Below are 19,772 nucleotides of genomic sequence, written 5' to 3' on the forward strand. Positions count from 1 at the left end.
TGCACCCTCTGACCTGAGAGGTCACAGTCAAAAGCCGCGGAATATACAGGACCTGCTGCGGAGGCACGGGGTGAGGCAAGTATTGTGCCGGCGCCCTGAGCAAGTGGGGGGATAGGGGGTGGGAGGGCGGACGCTGGCACTGCTCTCCTCTGCTCATGGGTCCCATAGCATGCCGGGGTGCCTGACGGCGAGTGGGCCACCACCCCCCCCCCCCCCGCCTGCTCAGGGCCCCGGCACTTGGCCGGGTGGTGACGCCGGGCCTGGTTTTGGCTTACAAATACTGATGTAAAATACTGAATGTGTGAACGTGGCCTAATAATGATAATGACTAGGGTTGAGCGAGTATGTTTTGTCCGAGTATTTATAGCTGCTCGGTGATATGGTTGAATCGCTCCCGTGTGCATGATTTGCAACTGTTTGACAGTTTTATTACATGTGAGGAATGTGTAAGAAATAGACATTCCTCACATGTAATAAAACTGTTAAACAGTCGCAAATCATGCACACGTGAGCGATTCAAACGCATCACCGAGCAGCTGTAAATACTCTGTGCTCGGCCCGAGCATACTCGGCGAAAGGGTTAATAGAACATACTCGCTCAACACTAATAATGACCCATGTGAATTAAGCAGATCTAGTTTTGCAGCTACATTCTAACTTCTTTATTACCAATTTAGGATTGTAGCAGGAGAAATACTCTTAATTTAGTGATTAGACCTGCAGTGGGCTGGGACTTCTGGAAAACCTTTATATGGTAAAAAGAAAATAAAAACCTTCACAAAGTTGAGCTACATTTACACAGCAGTATTTTGGTAACTATTTCAAATCAGTATTTGTAAGTCAAAAATGCAGAAGTGGTGACGGGTTTCTATTATACTTTTCCTCTGATTGTTTCACTCCTGATTTTGGCTCCCACATACTGATGTAAAATACTGACCAAATACTGAATATATGAACGCAGCCTAAGACGCAGTAATAAACATAAATATATGTTTTGTATTCAACCATTCAATTTCTTGCAAATCCCCACATACATGGCAGAGCTGTGCAAAGGTTGTGCAGCTCCCTGTAATGGAGCCGTGGGGCTCAGTGTGCTGCTGTAAAGATGCTGCATGGACACTGCTATCCTATATCCCTGTATGCACTCACTCCCATGGACCATAACAATTTGTGTTGACTAACAGAGACATCCCCAGATGAAATGGAAAGGTATGCATGAGTACAAAAAAAGCCCTATACACTAGAATGGAAACCATAGCCTCATATCTCCTAACTTTGGACAACTTGATGCTCTCAGGCTCCTTCTAATAGACTTTAACATATAATATTATTCTGTTTTTGTTCTCAGCCCATGTATTCAGTGCTTTATTTCCCAATTTACAATGCTAGATATAGTACATAGAAATAGTCACTTTCCAGCTTGTATAAAGCATCCATTGTTCTAGAATATACAACTCTGCCATCATCCCATCTATTTGACCTTGCCACGTGTAACTTCTTTGGCCAGATTTGAACATGAAGTGATGAAACATTTACAATATTGTTAGTTTGTGTTAATAACACAAAACACCACTGACAAGGGAAAAAGAGAGATGATCCTGACAATTCATTATTGATGTCAACTGGATTTACCGTTTATAATGACTTATGTTATCTATTAAAGGGGCTATTAAAGGGGCTGGCCACTATTTTGTTTATTGATAGCCCACCCTTAAGCCCACGTCTCACATAGCGAGATCGCTAGCGAGATCGCTGCTGTGTCACGGTTTTGGTGATGCAACAGCGACCTCACCAGCGATGTCGCTATGTGCGACACTTTGCAGCGATCAGGCCCCTGCTGTGAGGTCGCTGATCACTGAAAAGTGTCCTGGACCATTTTTTGGTCGTTGCTCTCCCGCTGGTCAGCACACATCGCTGTGTGTGACCAGCGGGAGCAGCGATCAGGCTGGTAACCATGATAAACATCGGGTTACTAGGGGCACACGCGCACCTAGTAACCCGTTGTTTATCATGGTTACGAGCCTGCTAAAGTGAGCGGTAACCTCCCGCTCACTGTAGCAGAGTGGTAACCATGGTAAACATCGGGTTACTAGGTGCGCGTGTGCCCCTAGTAACCCGATGTTTACCATGGTTACCAGCCTGCTCCTGCTTCAGCAGCAGGCTGGTAACCGGAGCTGCTCCCCTGATCGTTGGTGAGCCTGCCTGTTTGACAGCTCACCAGCGACCACATAGTGACGCAGCAACGATCCCTGACAGGTCGTATCGTTGTCAGGATTGTTGCAGCGTCGCTAAGTGTGACTGGGCCTTTAGAGCTAATCTGAAGGTTTTGTGTACAAAGAATGTTTTACTTAATTCTTGACCCACTTAGAGAGGTCTTTTCTGAATGGAGAAGAAAACAAGTAAAAGTAGGTTACACTCTAGAGAACTTCCTAGGCACTGTTGACATGTCTGTCTATGCTTTCCGTTTGTCTGTTTTGTATAAAGAGACTGGCCACTAAATATCTGGTCGGCAGGGGTGTGACACCCGGTACCCACGCTGAATAGCTGTTACCAGCGGCGGAGGCAGAAGTTCTCAGATGCTGCTGGAACATAGCAGCTCCATAATTCCTATAGTGACTGCAGCGTGGTCCTGCAGATCCACCTCCTATACAAATGAATAGGGGGCAGATCTCCAGTACCTGGCTGTAGCTACTACAGTTTTGACAGAGCTGCTGTGTTCTGAAAGCATCCAAAACCTTGCCGATGGCGGTGCTGCTAGTAACAGCTGATTGGTGAGGGTGCCAGGTGTCGTACCCCCACTGGTCAGATATTGATGAATTATCCTAAGGAAAGGCCATCAATAAAAAAAAACAACTGGTCAACCTCTTTAAACCGAATAGACAGACATGTGAACAGAGCCATGGAAGTTCTCTAGAGTGTAACCTACTTTTACTTGTTTTCTTCTCCATTGCTGAGCCCTTTCAGCCTATTGATGCTTTTCTTCTGAAAAGACCTCTCTAAGTAGGTCAAGAATTGAGTAAAACATTCTTTGTATGCTGAGCCTTTAGATTAGCTCAACATTCAGGATGTGTAACAAACCGATTTTATGGTGGGACACAAAGGTAACCAATCTTGTGTTTTGTAGGGGAAATAGGATATTATACATGTATATGTTATAAGTATCTGTACCATCATGGCAGTGCTTCAGGCTAGTTGTGAAAGTGACCTGCCCCGTCCTGTAGTTCCATGATATCTGAGATGGTACTTAATTCCAGGTTGCTTTTAGGATGTAGCCATACTCAACTGGATTTAACTGCTCAGTTATCTGGAACCTGTTAAAGGGTGTTATTCCCAACTCCCTCCCCTAAGATCCATCCCCACCTGGTGTGAGCAGCCATTAAAGGGGTTTTCTCATGAATAAAGTACATTTTAATCAATAGGCCTTGTAATAATAATAGTTTCCACAATTGGATGTGTTTAAATAAAATGTTCCTGTGCTGAGATAATCTTATAAATGTGCCCCTGCTGTGTACTGTGTAATGGCTGTGTCTGACCGTGCAGGAACATGATCTGAGCAAGGAACAATGATGAGGGCAGTGTTCAGTACCCGGCGCTCGGGAACAGCACTAACTGGAGCACTGACATGTGAAAGAGCCCTAAATCTGAGTGATATCGGAGCGCAATACACGGTGGGGGGTTTCGGGGGAATGGCTGCTCACTCAAGCATGACTACTGCGTGTATTTCTTGAGGAGGAGGCGTGCTGGAGTCAGACTGTCCGGATTCATTAAGAGGCGTACTTCCGTGTGCACCTCGTAACAAATCTTTATCCAGTCAGGGACTAGAGTAAGATTTGTGGCGTAATGAGCAAAATGAAGAATTTGGTGAGCGGGGGTTACCACGCCATTGTATTGCTCCAGCTCCCCTTACTTTATCGGACTGGGCAAAAAGGCGTGAGAATGCCAAAAGTCACAATTTTAACGCAGCCTTGAGTTGTGCCCAATTTTTGTGAATTTTCAAAGCTTTTTATTACAAAATGTGGGCGAAAAAAGCTTTGACGAATTGGGCCCTAAGTGTTCTTTAACAAAATTATGGTTTGTGTTTTTTTTTTAGATAAAAACTACATTTTCAAGTTGAGTTAATGGGTTATTCCCAGAATTGTTAGTGATCCCCTGTTTATAGGATTGCATGGTTAGTAATTACTAAACGGTTTTCTTTTTGTCTCTTTCAGGCTTTATGTGTCGCCTACTAAGAGGCATAAATCATTTGTGTCTGCTCTCAGCCCATTGGAATGGTGTAGGCAAGTTCTGGATCATCCAAGTCCTGAAATCGAAGCAGCAAAGAGATCACTTTGCTTCCGACTTGAGCAAGGTAATCAATATAATATTGATGTTTGCTATTTTTGACATTAAGCCCTTCTACAAATGGCTTTATGTAATTTGCAAATCTAATGCTTCTCATGTGATGCACACGGTCAGGGATTCAGTGCTGACTGGCATTTCTGCAGGGTTATTGATGGGAAATGACTGTGATGAAACATCTTGTAAGATGGAACTACTATAGACCAAAATGTTGTGAGTCCTGGGAGCTTCTTAGCATATCAATACCTCAGTCCATGTGTTTATTGCTCTCAAAATATTTGCGAGTTGTTATGGAAACCATGGGTGGGCTTTACTGGAAGAGTGGGCAAGTGACGTCACCTTTAATGGATAAGGATCAAGGTAAATACTTTTACACTTTTTAGATGAAATCTGTCAGCAGATTGTTGCTACCTCATCTGAGAGCAGCATAGTGTAGGTAAGAGACCCTGACTCTAACAATGTAGCACTTAGTTTACTGGGTGAATTTTTTTTTAATTAAAGGTATTTAAATAAACTCACACACACAGAATTTGTGAACTTTGGGGGGAGACCTAAGTTACTTATAATGACCTTTCTTTAGGAAGGGTTTTATTTAATTATTCTGTTTACTTTGGCATTATTAAAAATTACTTTAAACCATTAAAGGGTATTTCCACTACTGGATAGTCCGTTCTTAAACGCTACAGGGCCCCATATACTGTAAAATAAATGTAAAAAAATCCATATACTGACCTCCTGGACCGGCATGTTCCAGTAATGTTGGTGCTGTCTCCAGGCGCTCACGTGACATTATGTCTTTACGAGAGGTTACAATGAGCCATCTGTGCTTGGGATGGATACAGTGGGTGCACAAATGTTTTGTTGTAATATCTCGTGCTGTTGTGTCAGTTCTTTAATTGTAGACTTGCCTGATGAAGAGGCCTTTGTACCATAAAAGCTTGAGCTTGCAAATATAATTTTTTTTCTGACTAGCTTATAAAGGTATCACTTCTAGAATACTTTTAGTCTCTTTTGGGCATAATTATTTACATAGATTTTTCTGGCTAACACAGTACCACAATATAATTTTTTAATGTACATAGTCATAATCAAATCCTGGCAATAGATTTATTATAGCAAATGCAATACTGATAAGTTTTTGTGCACCCACTGAGCTCTATTGGTGAGTATTGTCAGAAAATGTGTTTTTTTTTTTTTTGTTATTAATAATTCCCATATGGACAATCGGTCCATGTCCTTCTGAATTAGCCTGTGCACTTACATTAATTTGTCTGAAAAATGGTAATTTGAACCAAAATTATAACTTTTTTTTTATGTATATGGCCAATTCACTAACGTTGGTTCTGAAAGCTCCATAGACCTGGGTCAGATGACTTTCTTTATGACCAATGTTGAATTATTTGGTGGCACAGAGAACAATCTACAGTAGGTTTTCTCCATTACTCTTACATCAGTTAACTTAACAATTTTGATGTGTTGTTTTTAGTAATACATGTTAGATCAAGATCCTTTTATTTGTTTAGATATGAAGTGCTATACATGCTCATTCTACAATGACTTCTCAGCCTCCTCTTTAACCCCTTTCTGACATGGAGCGTAATAGTATGCCCCACTTCAGATCCCCCTGTTTGGTGCAGGCTCCGGCGCTAAGCCCGCACTTTTCCGAGCACATGTCAGCTGCTCTATACAGCTGACATGTGCCTGCAACAGCCGTGGATGATATCGCGATCCACCCGTGGCTGTTAACTAGTTAAATGCCTCTGTTAATCTCTGACAGCAGCATTTAACTTGCACTTCCAGTGGTCGGTGCTCATAGCAAGTGAGCAATTCTGCTACACACAAGCGATCTGATCATCGCCTGTATGTAGCAGAGGGGATCAGACAAAAAGTGTAAAAAAAAAAAAAAAAAAAAAAAAAAAAAAAGAGTTTTTTAAAATATAAAAAAATAAAAGTTTAAATCACCCCTCTTTCGCCCCATTCAAAATAAAACAGTAAAAAAACCTGACACATACACATTTGGAAGCGCCGTGTTCAGAATTGCCCGATATATGAATATAAAAAAATTAGTCCGATCGGTAAACTGTGTAACAAGAAAAAAATTCTAAACGCTGGATTTACGTTTTTTTGGCTGCCGCAACATTGCAATAAAATGCAATAACGGGCGATCAAAATATTGTATTTACCTCAAAATGGTATCAATAAAAATGTCGACTCGTCGTGCAAAAAATAATCCCTCACCCAGCCCCAGATCACGAAAAATGGAGACGCTACGGGTCTTGGAAAATGGCGCCTTTTTTTTTTTTTTTTTTTGCCAAACTTTGGATTTTTTTTCCACCACTTAAATAAAAAAGACCCTATACAGGTTTGGTTTTCGAACTCATAATGACCTGGAGAATAGGAATGGCAGGTCAGTTTTAGCATTCAGTGAATGTGGTAAAAAAACAAACAAACTGTGGAATTGCACTTTTTTGCAGTTTCACTGCACTTGGAATTTTTTTCCCATTTTCCAATACACGATATGGTGAAACCAGTGATGTCTTTCAAAAGTACAACTTGTCCTGCAAAAAATAAGCCTTCACACGGCCATATTGACCAAAAAATAAAAAAACTTAGGGCTCTGGGAATAAGGGGAGCAAAAAAATGGAAAATGCTTCATCATGAAGGGGTTAATATTACTTTTCCATTGTATCCCAGTAAACCATCCAAAAATCCAGCACCGTGAAGCCCGCATTTAAAGGGAATCTTTAATGAGGTTTTTGCTATGTACAGAGAATTGCCTTCAGATGACCCCAAAGATAAAAGTCTAAGGGGGTCTGATCGGGAGACTTTGGTGGCCATTCAACTGGCCCACGACGACCAATCCACTTTCCAGGAACCTGTTCATGTAGGAATGCTCGGACTTGACACTCATAATGTGGTGGTGCACCATCTTGTTGGAAAAACTCAGGGAACTCAGTTCAAGAGTGGGAGAAGAGGGTTGCATTGGCAATCCAACATGATGGGCAGCACTTTGAACACATTTTATAAGTGGTCATAAACTTGTAAATAACTCATGAAAGAATAAAGTTACGTTAAAACCAAGCACACTATTGTTTTTCTTATTAAATTCTCAATAAGTTTGATGTCATATGACCCTCTTCCCATTGAAAAAAATAAAGTTGGATCCAAAATGGCCAACTTCAAAATGGCCGCCATGGTCACCACCCATTTGGAAAAGTTTCCCCCCTCCCATATACTAATGTGCCACAAACAGGAAGTTGATATCACTAACCATTCCCATTTAATTTAGGTGTATCCATATAAATGGTCCACCCTGTAGTCTGACAGCACCATGATGTAGGGACAGAGACCCTGATAGCAGCGATGTATCCCTTATTTTGCCTGATGCAGCAGTTGTAATAACACCACAGCTTTCTCTGCTGCAGATCTAGCAGTTCTCTGAATGCTGAGCCCTGTATATCCCCGCCCACACCACTGATTAGCAGCTTTCTGTGTACACCGTATATTGATAACTGCTAATCAGTGGTGGGGGCATGGTTGGACTCGGAGGCACAAAACGCCTAGTCATGTAGTGATAATTTCCTGTTGATAAACCACTGATTTGATTGAAATAGCAAAGCACAGCCTAGTAAGTGACACATCCCTGGAATCAATTATCTGCCTGTACATCATGCTGCTTTCAGAAGATATAGCAAAAACCTGCTGACAGATTCCCTTTAACTCCTGCACTACATACTTAATACTGAACATTATGTACAAATATGGAGGCTGATAATAATTGTTTGTATGTACCAGCACAACTTTACTGCACGTCATAATGCCGATGATTTATTAAACAGGAGCATGAGTGAATGCTGCTGGTTCCATTTCGTAGAAAGATGTGATGTAGTACATTCATGTATCGGGAGGAGGATGGGATGTATTCTGTGATCGCTTCACTGGTTTGTGTGAGAAATTGCTTTCCTTTCACGATTCACCTGAGTAGTTTGGCGCTTCCTTAATCACTGTAATCTTGTTTCTGTCTCACTCGAGACTCTGTGAACTTTATAACAATTTTCTGGAGTCATGGTTGACTTCTTCCTTGAATTCTGGATGATGGGCTATAGGCTGCCCAGCTTTTATCCTTCTTAGCTTTTGTCAAATGAAGTAACGTACCCCTTGTTATAATACATAACACAAAGCTGTACCTGGGTGTTTGATGGTGGTGGAGAATTTTGAATGTAATGTATTTCTTGTATAAGACAATTCTGAATTCTTGAATATCCCCTTATAATTGAGATCAGTCCATTATACTACTTTCTGCTCTGGCTATGAGTCTTAGGCTGGTTTGGGTGACTTTGTTTTCAGTTAGTGTTCATACTGAATAAACGAGCGCACTGTCAATATTTCCAATTGACCTGAAAAAAAAAAAAATCACAGCATACACTAGTCTCTTCCATTTTGCAGACGAGGCAGTACTTGTGCATGAGCTGCCTGCCAATAAAACCAGTCCACGATGCCAACCAATGCAAGGAGCTGAACATGGAAACATTAATAATTTGGGAGAATGCCAATGTTCCTGTCAACCTGGCCTTACGCTAGTGACGCGCCCCTGGGCCTGTCTCGCGCTGCGTTGCGCACGCGGGAGCTTACCCGGAGCCGGATCTCTTGAGGGTTGTAGTCTCGTGGCGGTGACCCGGTCCGTGCCCAGGGAGTCAAACTGAGCGGCGATGTAACAGCGGTAGATGTAGGACGACTACGCCACCCGTTGAATGCAGCTATGGAGCTGCCGCTGCAGGACAGTCCGCTGAGGCCGGTGGATGGATGGTGCAGCGTAGATGGTATAACCCCCAACGGGGGGGGTATGGCCTCAGGGCAGCAGATGTGGATGATGGGGGTAGCAGGAACCACTCAGAGACGGTGCGGTGTAATTCAGGGTCTTTACTGGTAACAACGATAGACCCTCCCGGAGTACTTGCTAGTGAACGGGGCCTGGTCAGTCCTTGAGCAGATGGGATCTCCCCTGGCCAGGCGGAGTTGTAGGCCTCCCAAACTGACTGTACTCTTCTGGCTACCTTGCTAGAAGCGGATATAAGTAGCCCACGTCCCTGAGTGTACCGTGTGGTGCTCACCCGTATGGCCGGTGACTCGGGGCCTTCTAATGGCTTCCGCTCCACGATGGCGGTGCTGGTCCCACGCGTGTGACCGTGCCTTCGGGTTTCTGGGCCTGAGGACCTGAAATCCCCTGCCGGTCGGCTTCTGCTGCTGGGTAAGAGTTAGTCCCCACAGCCTCGGACGCCGGGTCCGGTAAGAAAGCTTTTCAGTCAGGGCGAGCTCTGCAGCTGCCAGCCCCTGACTCGTAGTAGTATTGCTTCTGCTGTTTCTTGTCTCTACTCTCCTTGACTGCTAACCCTGCTTCAGCCCCGGGTTTATATAGGGGAAAATTCTTCCCCTCCCAAGACTGGGCAGGAGGTGTGGCATGCACAGGATCCCTGACCAAAGGACCTCCCACCTGCTCTCAGACATAACATCTCTATCACTGTGGCAACCAGACCCCTGGGGTGTCACATTCCCCCCTAGTGAAATTTAGTACTCCGGGACTAAACATATTTTAGAAAAACATAACAAGATATAACAATAACAATACAATAAAGAAACACATAAAGGTGGTCACGGCATGTCCGTAACCGGGTGCAGTCTTTGAAGAAAGCAAGGTGTCCATTTCACCAAAACAGGGAGACGTAACCAGGTAGGGGTCTGTCCTACCCCGAGTCCTTAACAGTCTCTAGTCCATCCTGGGTTACGCTCCAACTATGTACAAGGATTCCCGGTAAATCCACCAAGGATTCCTAAAAATAACTGGAAACACAAAATTATACACAAGCAACAATACACAGATAAACATAAATAAAACAATTTATACACTTCAAATCCTCCAGCGTGCGGGTAACTGGCCCCTAGTGGCCCTAGTGGACCTACGGAGCTGACTGTCTGGCCCTGAACTACAGGGTGTAGGAGCTGTCAAGGGTAAACTGGGCAGCTGTCTACCGGCTCTTTGTCTCACTATGGGTACGGCACGCTCACTATAAGCAGAGGGTTGATCCTCCTGTTCTGCTTGTGTGGAGTCTTCTGCCTCCTGGACCGGCTGCTCTTCCAGCTCTACCTGTTGCTCCGTAGGTGCTTGGGATGCTGGTTGGAGGAAGGTGAGTACGGGTACCACAACTGCACCATTGACTTGAGTCCAAGACCGAGGGAAGTCCCCGAGCACAGTACTAACCATATCTTCCCTTTCCTCTACGGGTCGATGGTCTTCTTGTTCCTCTTCAGGGTTCCTCAGTTGTTCGGGACACTTCTTCAGGTGGTCCCGGGATACAATGGCTGTAGTTTCCCCTCCGTCTTTACTGATGGTACAAACCTTCGGGTTCTCGTGGCTTGAGGGCAGTACGGTGTACGGGTCCTTCTCCCACTGGTCGTCCAACTTGTGGAGCCGTCTCTTCCTCTTCAAGACCTGCTCTCCGGGTACCAGGGGAACAGCGGGAGCATACTGGTTGTAAGTTTTCTCTTGTCTTTCCCTAGCCTGACAGAGACTTCGCTCCACGCTCTCCTGTACTCTCCGGTACTGCTGCTGCCTCTCTGTGTCCCAGTCTGCTTCTGGTGAAGTGTCCTCGGGTGTCAGGACTCCCATTTCCAGGTCAACAGGTAACTTACCAGGTCTTGCCCTCATTAGGTAAGCCGGGGTACAGTTGGTGGAACCTACCGGGATGTGGTTGTATAGGTCCACCAGATCGGGCAGCTTCTCAGGCCACAGACTGCGTTCTTCCAGGGGCAACGTTTTCAGAAGATCCATTACCACCTGGTTCATTTTCTCACAAAGTCCATTAGTTTGCGGATGATAGGGTGTCGTCCTTATCTTCCGGCAGCCATACAGAGTGCAGAATTCTTGGAAGACCTCCGCTTCAAAGGCAGGTCCCTGGTCTGTCAACACTTGGTCCGGGTACCCGTGTGGACGGCAGAAATGCTGCTGGAAGGCTCTCGCTGCTGCTCGAGCTGTTAAGTCCTTGACGGGGACGACAACCAAGAACCGGGAGTAGTGATCCACGATGGTTCGTGCGTAGACGTAGCCACTTCTGCTTGGGGTCAGTTTTACATGATCCAAGGCTACCAGTTCCAACGGCTGCCGGGTGACGATGGACTGCAGGGGAGTCTTCTGGCTGGCACGATCCTTCCTTCTTAGGTTGCACGGGCCACAGTCTCTGCACCACTTCTCAATGGTTCCCCTCATGCCTACCCAGTGGAATCGCTCGCGCAGCAGGAACTCCAGCTTCTTCCACCCGAAGTGTCCAGCTCCGTCGTGGTATGCCTCCACCACCATGGCTGCGTCTCTTCGTGGCACCACTACTTGCCAGAGTAGTTCATGCGTCCGGGAGTTAACCATTCTGCGGCACAACTTCCCCTTGTAAAGGAACAGTCGACTCCTCTCCGCCCATAGTTGTTTGGCTTCCTCCGGAGCGTCTGGTTCAAGGCAAGCCTCCGGGCGAGTCAGCATCTCCTTCACCAGTCGGACGGCAGGGTCGCTGTCTTGCGTTTCCGCCCAGTTGTAGTGAGGTAAGGGGTTCAACGTAGCAGCCTGCTTACTCCTTACCCGGTGGGAGTACTGGATAGTCCCATGACGGTGGAACGCAGGGAGTTCAACTTCTTCCAGTCCCTCCGGATCTTCTCCTTCGTCCGGCAGGTTGGGCATCCTGGACAGGGCGTCCGCGTTGGTATTGGAGCGTCCGGCCCGGTATTTGATTGTGAACTCGTAGTTGGACAGACGGGCCATCCACCTCTGCTCCAGGGCACCGAGTCTTGCCGTGTCCAGGTGTGTCAACGGGTTGTTATCCGTGTACACGGTGAACCGGGAAGAAGCGAGGTAATGCTTAAAGCGCTCGGTGACTGCCCATACTACGGCCAGGAACTCTAGCTTAAATGAGCTGTAATTCTCGGGATTCCTTTCGGTGGGTCGCAGCTTTCGGCTGGCGTAGGCGATTACTCGTTCCTTCCCCTGCTGGATCTGGGACAGTACGGCTCCTAGCCCGATGTTACTGGCGTCGGTGTAGAGGATAAAGGGCTGGCTATAATCCGGGTACGCCAGGATTTCGTCCCCCGTGAGGGCCATCTTCAGCTGGCGGAAGGACTCTTCTTCCAGCTCCTCCCATTTGAAGGGCGGCTTCTGGTTCTTGGCCTTCCGGGACTGGCCTATCAGGAGGTCCTGCATAGGTGCTGCCTTTTTGGTGAAACCGGGAATAAACCTTCGGTAGTAGCCTACCAACCCGAGGAACTGCCGCACTTCTTTTACGCTGGAGGGGCTTGGCCATTCCTTAATTGCGGTGATCTTATCAGGGTCGGGAGCCACTCCGTCAGCGCTCACCACGTGTCCCAGGTACTGCACCTTTGGCTTCAGGAGGTGACACTTGGAGGGTTTCACCTTTAGGCCGTAACTCGCCAGAGCTTCGAACACTTCCGCCAGGTGTTTCAGGTGGTCCTCATACGTCTTGGAATATACGATGACATCGTCCAGGTACAACAGGACCGTCTCGAAGTTTCTGTGGCCCAGACAACACTCCAATAGTCGTTGGAAGGTTCCTGGTGCGTTGCAGAGTCCGAACGGCATGCAGGTGAACTCGCTAAGTCCCATCGGGGTGGTGAATGCGGTCTTCTCTCGGTCCGCCTCTGCTACAGGAACCTGCCAGTACCCGCTAGTGAGATCCAAGGTAGAGAAGAAGTTAGCAGATCTTAAAGCAGCCAATGACTCCTCTATCCTTGGTAAGGGGTACGCATCCTTGTGTGTGATACGGTTGATTTTCCGGTAATCTACACACATCCTCATGGTGTTGTCTTTTTTTCTGACTAAGACTAGTGGAGCTGCCCAGGGGCTACAGCTATCCCTGATCACCCCAGCCTCCTTCATGTCTCTAAGCATCCCCTTGGCATGTTGGTAGTGTGCAGGGGGTACGGGTCGATACCTCTCTTTTATGGGAGGATGGTCTCCCGTGGGGATGTGGTGTTCTACCCCCTTGACTCGCCCGAAGTCTAACGGGTGTTTACTAAACACTCTCTCGTACTCTTGAACCACCCGATAGACTCCCTGTTTCTGATGTGAGGGAGTGGAGTCAGTACCCAAATGTAGTTGCTGACACCAGTCCTCCTTTGTTTTCTTAGAGCCATTACCTTCCTCCGGGTGAGATGGAGGCAAGGGTTCCACAGATTGTATAGCATTTTGGTTAATGGTATATAATTTGGCTAGCGTGGCATACCGGGGCAGGTACACTTCCCTCTTCCCGATATTGATTATGCGAACGGGCACCCTCCCATGGCGTACATTAACCACCCCCCGTGCTGTCAAGATGGTGGGCCTACTGTCTGAGTAAACTGGTTCTACCATTGCCTGGTAATCTCTACCTCTCAGACCAATAGCTGCCCGGCACCAAATCATCATTTCACTTTTTGGGGGCATGGCAATAGGAAAAGGGTCACACATTCTTACGCTACCAATCTCACCGCCGGAGAGTTCCACCTGTTGCCGTCGCATCAGTGCCCGGATCTCTTTCTGGAGCACCCGCTGCTCGCCGGAGCTGGCGTTCTTGGCAACCTGCTGTAAAAGGAAAATCACCTCTGCAAGACAATTTTCAATTACATTAGTTCCTAGAGTTATTTTTGGGTGACTCTCATGTTTGTCAATATCTACAATGATCAGTCCCTGTGCTGCCAGTTCGACTCTACCGATTTTGATGGTCACCTCTTTAAATCCGATCTGTGGCACGGGCTGGCCATTGCTGGCGATGATACTCAAGTCGTCGTCAGGGTAGCGGGTAATATCTGTGGCACGTACGGGATGGTGGTGACCTGTGACCCGGTGTCCAGTAGGGCACTCATGGGAATGCCATCCAGTACCACAGGCAAGACTGGACGTCCTCCCACATATCTGTCGCGCCAGTTCGATGGGCCTGGTGATCTTTTTCCTGGGGGTTGGCCCTCTACCCCAGGTTGTGCCCGTTTAAAGAACAGTACCTTGCCATATGTCCGGGTTGATTGCAGCGGCGGCAGATGGGTCGTCCGTCTTCGCTGTATCGGTCACTGGGTCTTCCTCTGGCCGGTGGGGTCCTCCTTGGTCGACGCCACGGGATGTCCTCTGGTCCGGATGCCAGCTGGATCTTCCCTGGGGTGGAAGCCTGTAAAGACTGCACAGTTCGGGTTAGCGCAGCAACGCTCTTAGCTAGCTCTTGGACCTGATGGTGTAGGTCTGGAGCCGGGTCATTGTCCAAAGCCTGCGCATCAGCTCCCACAGGCCCTGCCGACAAGGGCGCCGCCTCCTGGTGGTAAGTGATAGCTGGGCGCCTGTGGGTCACAACGCCACCCGGTGCCGGTTCTCGGAGCACCCGGATGGCTCTGTCCTTGAACTGTGCAAAGCCCAGATGGGGATCCTGTAAGGCCATCGCCCGCAACTGGGTTCGGTGGGCATTACAATATAGTCCCTCTATAAATTGTTCGGTCAAGAGCCTGTCCTCGTTTCCCACTCCATCAGGGTCGGTCTGCTTAATGGCCCTCAGGGCCTCTTGTAGGTTTAGTGCATAGTCCCTTATACTCTCATGCGCTCGCTGCTTGCACCCGTAGAATCTAAGCTTAATCTCGGCTGAGGTGCGGGTATCAAAGGTGTCCTTCAGCCGGGTTAGTATCCCTGCGACAGTCTTCCTCCCAGGTGGCCAGGATTTTACTTCCCTTTTGGCTGCCCCGGTTAGTTGAGCCACCAGGATGCTCACTTTTTGCTCTTCTGTGAGGGGGTACACCTGGAAGAGGCTATCCAGCTTTTCTCTAAAGTCATGCAGGGTATGTGACTCCCCTGAGTACTGGGGTAGCCAAGCTGCTCCCGGGATATAGGGCATGGTGAAGGGCATAACTGCAGCAGCGGTGGCGCTGGCGGGGGTTGAGGCAATGAAGCTCTCCTCCGCATCCGACATCTTCCTCCCCCCTAGTGGACCGTGGCCTACCTTGCGATGATCCTGTTCCGTAGGCCGCGGCTCCGCAGTAGATCGTCAGGGTTGAGGACCTTCCGTCGCGCTCCGGTGACGTCGGCGTCTGCTGGGCTCCTTCCAGGACCTTACGCAACGTCCGGACGTGAGGCGGGGCTTCAGTTCTCGCGCGCTTTCGACGTCCACGCCCCTCTTCTTCCCGCGCGGCGTCCTCAAGATGGCGTCCAATGGCGGGAAAACTCCACGGATGGCGGGAAGAAGGCCGAAGATGGCGCCGGATGGCGGGAAAACTTCGCGGATGGCGGGAAGAAGGCAGAAGATGGCGCCGGATGGCGGGAAACCTCACCACTGGTAAGTTTGAACAGTCTTTGCTTTTCAGGCACGCAGTACCCGGTGGTTGCGGGCACGAAATCCTGCCGACTACGCCAAAGTTGACGCGCCCCTGGGCCTGTCTCGCGCTGCGTTGCGCACGCGGGAGCTTACCCGGAGCCGGATCTCTTGAGGGTTGTAGTCTCGTGGCGGTGACCCGGTCCGTGCCCAGGGAGTCAAACTGAGCGGCGATGTAACAGCGGTAGATGTAGGACGACTACGCCACCCGTTGAATGCAGCTATGGAGCTGCCGCTGCAGGACAGTCCGCTGAGGCCGGTGGATGGATGGTGCAGCGTAGATGGTATAACCCCCAACGGGAGGGGTATGGCCTCAGGGCAGCAGATGTGGATGATGGGGGTAGCAGGAACCACTCAGAGACGGTGCGGTGTAATTCAGGGTCTTTACTGGTAACAACGATAGACCCTCCCGGAGTACTTGCTAGTGAACGGGGCCTGGTCAGTCCTTGAGCAGATGGGATCTCCCCTGGCCAGGCGGAGTTGTAGGCCTCCCAAACTGACTGTACTCTTCTGGCTACCTTGCTAGAAGCGGATATAAGTAGCCCACGTCCCTGAGTGTACCGTGTGGTGCTCACCCGTATGGCCGGTGACTCGGGGCCTTCTAATGGCTTCCGCTCCACGATGGCGGTGCTGGTCCCACGCGTGTGACCGTGCCTTCGGGTTTCTGGGCCTGAGGACCTGAAATCCCCTGCCGGTCGGCTTCTGCTGCTGGGTAAGAGTTAGTCCCCACAGCCTCGGACGCCGGGTCCGGTAAGAAAGCTTCTCAGTCAGGGCGAGCTCTGCAGCTGCCAGCCCCTGACTCGTAGTAGTATTGCTTCTGCTGTTTCTTGTCTCTACTCTCCTTGACTGCTAACCCTGCTTCAGCCCCGGGTTTATATAGGGGAAAATTCTTCCCCTCCCAAGACTGGGCAGGAGGTGTGGCATGCACAGGATCCCTGACCAAAGGACCTCCCACCTGCTCTCAGACATAACATCTCTATCACTGTGGCAACCAGACCCCTGGGGTGTCACACTAGCAATGGCACATAGTTGAGGGAGAGTACTTCATCAAGGAGAGGTACAGGGTGTAAAGCTAGGAAAAATAGAACAGCCAGAAAAAATAGTAGGTAAATAAATTAATATTGAGCCTCTTGAAGGGAATTTGTCGGCAGGTTTTTGCAATTTGATCTATGAGCAGCATGATTTAGAGACAGAGACCCTGATTCCAGCAATGTGTCACTTGCTTGACTGCTTGATGTAGTTTTGATAAAATCCCTGTATTCTCAGCTGCATATTTAGTAGTGGTCAGAATGCTAAGCTCTGTATAACCCTGCCCACCCACTGATTAGCAGCTTCATGTGTTCACTGTTCATAGGCAGAAAGCTGACAATTATTTGTGGGGGTGGGATTACACAGATTAGCTGGACTGGCTTGCATTTGCCGGATCCGTTAAAAATAGACGACAACAGATACCGCGTTAATGGACTCGTTGCCCATTGACTCCAGTGTTAAAAAAGCGGATCTGGCAGTAATCAGTTAGTGAATAACGGACTAAAGTTGTGTCAGCACAACCTTTTTTCCTAACGGATTTTTGCTGCATCCATTCTAACAGATCAGTGTATAATTACTGGACATGTGAACATAGCCTTAGTCAGGCAGTGATAATCTCCTGTTGATAAAGCACAGATTGTATTGAAACTACAGCACACAGTCTAATAAAAGCCTGAATCCAGGATGTGTCATGATGCTGTCAGATACGTAGCCAAAACCAGCTGACCGATTTCCTTTTAAGGCCTCCTTCGAATATCTGTATAAAACAAGTACATGGAAAATTGGTTCTGGTGTCATCCATTTTTACCAACAGGGTGTCATCTGTGTGTCCGTTTTGATGGTGTTCTTGGGGTGATGAGTTGTTTTGGTTTGGCGTCCGATATAGTGTTTAGCTTGTTGGCCAAAAAGTTCAATTTTGGTCTCATCTGGCTACAGCACCTTCCTCCACACATTTGAGGAGTCTCCCACATGTCTTTTGGCAAACTCAAAATGAGCCTTACAATTTTGTGTGTAAGTAAAGGCTTTTTTCTGCCCACTCTTCCATGAAGGCCATCTCTATGGAGTGTATTGTGGTCGTATGGACAGATACTCCAGTCTCTGCTTGGGAACTCTGCAGCTCCTTCAGGGTTACCTTTGGTCTCTGTGTTGCCTCTGATTAATGCTCTCTTTGCCCGGGCTGAGAGTTTTGGTGGGCGGCCCTCTCGTGTCAGGTTTATTGTGGTACCATGTTCTTTCCATTTGATTATAATGGATTTGATGGTGCTCCGGGGGATCATCAGAGATTGGGATATTTTTTTATAACCAAACCCTGACTTGTACTTCTCAACAACGTTGTCCCTGACTTGTTTGGAGATCTCCTTGGTCTTCATGGTGTTGTTTGGTTAGTGGTGTCTCTTGCTTAATGTTGCTGCAGCCTTGGTGGTCTTTCAGAAAAGGTAAAGTGTATATACTGACAGACCATGTGACACATTGCACACAGGTGGACTTGCTTTCACTAAGCATGTGACTTATGAAGGTAATTGCTTGCACCAGAAATTTTTAGGGGCTTCATAGAAAAAGGGGTGAATATGCACCTGCCAATTTATTTAATCCCATAAATTTAATTTTTGCATATATTTTTCTCACTTCACCAACTTAGACTATTTAGTGCTGATGCATCACACACAAATCGGATTAAAAAAAAATATTTAAACACCGGTTGAAATTTAAAACAAAATAGATAAAAAGCCAAGGGGGTGAATACTTTTGCAAATCACTGTACATCTATAACATAGAAATTTGTGGGTGAAAGATGCAGCTGTCATCCGTCACAGCCTCCATTTTACTGTTATGCTCCCTGTGTGTACAATAAGTAGAGTGAAAAACTATGATGTGAACAGTCCTTTACTGTAGGGCAGGGTTGCCAACTTGACTATTTACTCTTTCTGGATAGCTTATCAAATAATCACAAATGGACAATATTTTTTAATGGCACATTGCAAAACCAAAACACATCATTAAGATAAGTGATATATGTCTACAGCCCACAGTTTTGATATGAAGACATCACCTGCATTCACTGTAAGCTCTAAAATAATGATAATTACAGTGAAAATAATCTGTATAAATTGCTTCAGCTTCAAGAAAATCATGGATGCCTTAAACATTTTTTACAGACAGGGCAAAAAAGTGCCCTGTTTTCACGGACTGTCCTGGAATTTCTGGACGGTTGGCGACCCAGCTGCAATGATTCATGAATGATGTTTGGTCATGACTGTGCTGTGTGGATTCATCTGTTGGTAGAAAGATACTGAGATGGCTTTCTTACGGGCACAACGCTTCTGGAAGTGATGTTCTTTTGTTATTGAGAGAGGGGGCAATGGCTAGTATCAGATTTCAATAATTGGAGTTGATATTCTTAGCATCTTCCAAGGTCATACGTCTGTCCTTTCAGCATTAGTAACCTCCAAGGGATGAAATATGAGAACTTCTCATAAGCTACTTAGTGATCTGTATTGATTCCTTGCATTAATTCGTACAACTCATGCTTATTATGTTAATCTGTATTCCATATGGTAAATAACCTTCATCAGAATACATTTAATTGGGTATAATAATTGTAACCGATGCTGGGAAATGTTTATTTGACATGCTTACATTTTACATGTTATTCTTGGAGATGAAGATTGATGTGGAAAGTTGAGGTTGATCGGTCAGTTTAATAGAACCGCATATTACAGCTACAGTCTGTACTTCTAGAAGCTAAAACAGCACATGCTTTGCCATTTTCTACAAGGGTCTCTGAAAGTCTACATGGGGTGCATAGTTATAAGTCTTCTGTATTCATGAGGAGAGCCCTCTACTGCCCTCAATTGTCCCACAGATCTGCCTTGTTATAAAAAGGTTAGATTTTTTCTAAGGCTGCGTGCCCACTGTGTTTTTCAAGAATTTTTGCCACGGAATTTTCACAGCGAAAACGCTTAAAAGACGCTTGGTAATACGTGCCCCATGGTCCCCAATGATAATCCGCATGTGCTGTGCACATGCCGC

General features: G+C 46.9%; 1 protein-coding gene across 3 annotated transcripts in view; it reads left to right on the forward strand.

The window, feature by feature from the left end:
- The window catches only part of SLAIN1 (SLAIN motif family member 1), a 56,463-nt gene that overhangs the window by 8,187 nt on the left and 28,504 nt on the right, over window positions 1-19,772 (forward strand). For all 3 annotated transcript variants that reach the window (XM_073664084.1, XM_073664082.1, XM_073664083.1), the window contains exon 2: window positions 4,209-4,348. In XM_073664084.1, the coding sequence (XP_073520185.1) occupies window positions 4,209-4,348 (140 nt within the window). The remainder of the gene's footprint in view (window positions 1-4,208; window positions 4,349-19,772) is intronic.

This window comes from Phyllobates terribilis, unplaced genomic scaffold, assembly GCF_046119375.1.
Source record: "Phyllobates terribilis strain yellow unplaced genomic scaffold, ASM4611937v1 Scaffold_2__4_contigs__length_985480577, whole genome shotgun sequence".
Lineage (NCBI taxonomy): Eukaryota > Metazoa > Chordata > Amphibia > Anura > Dendrobatidae > Phyllobates > Phyllobates terribilis.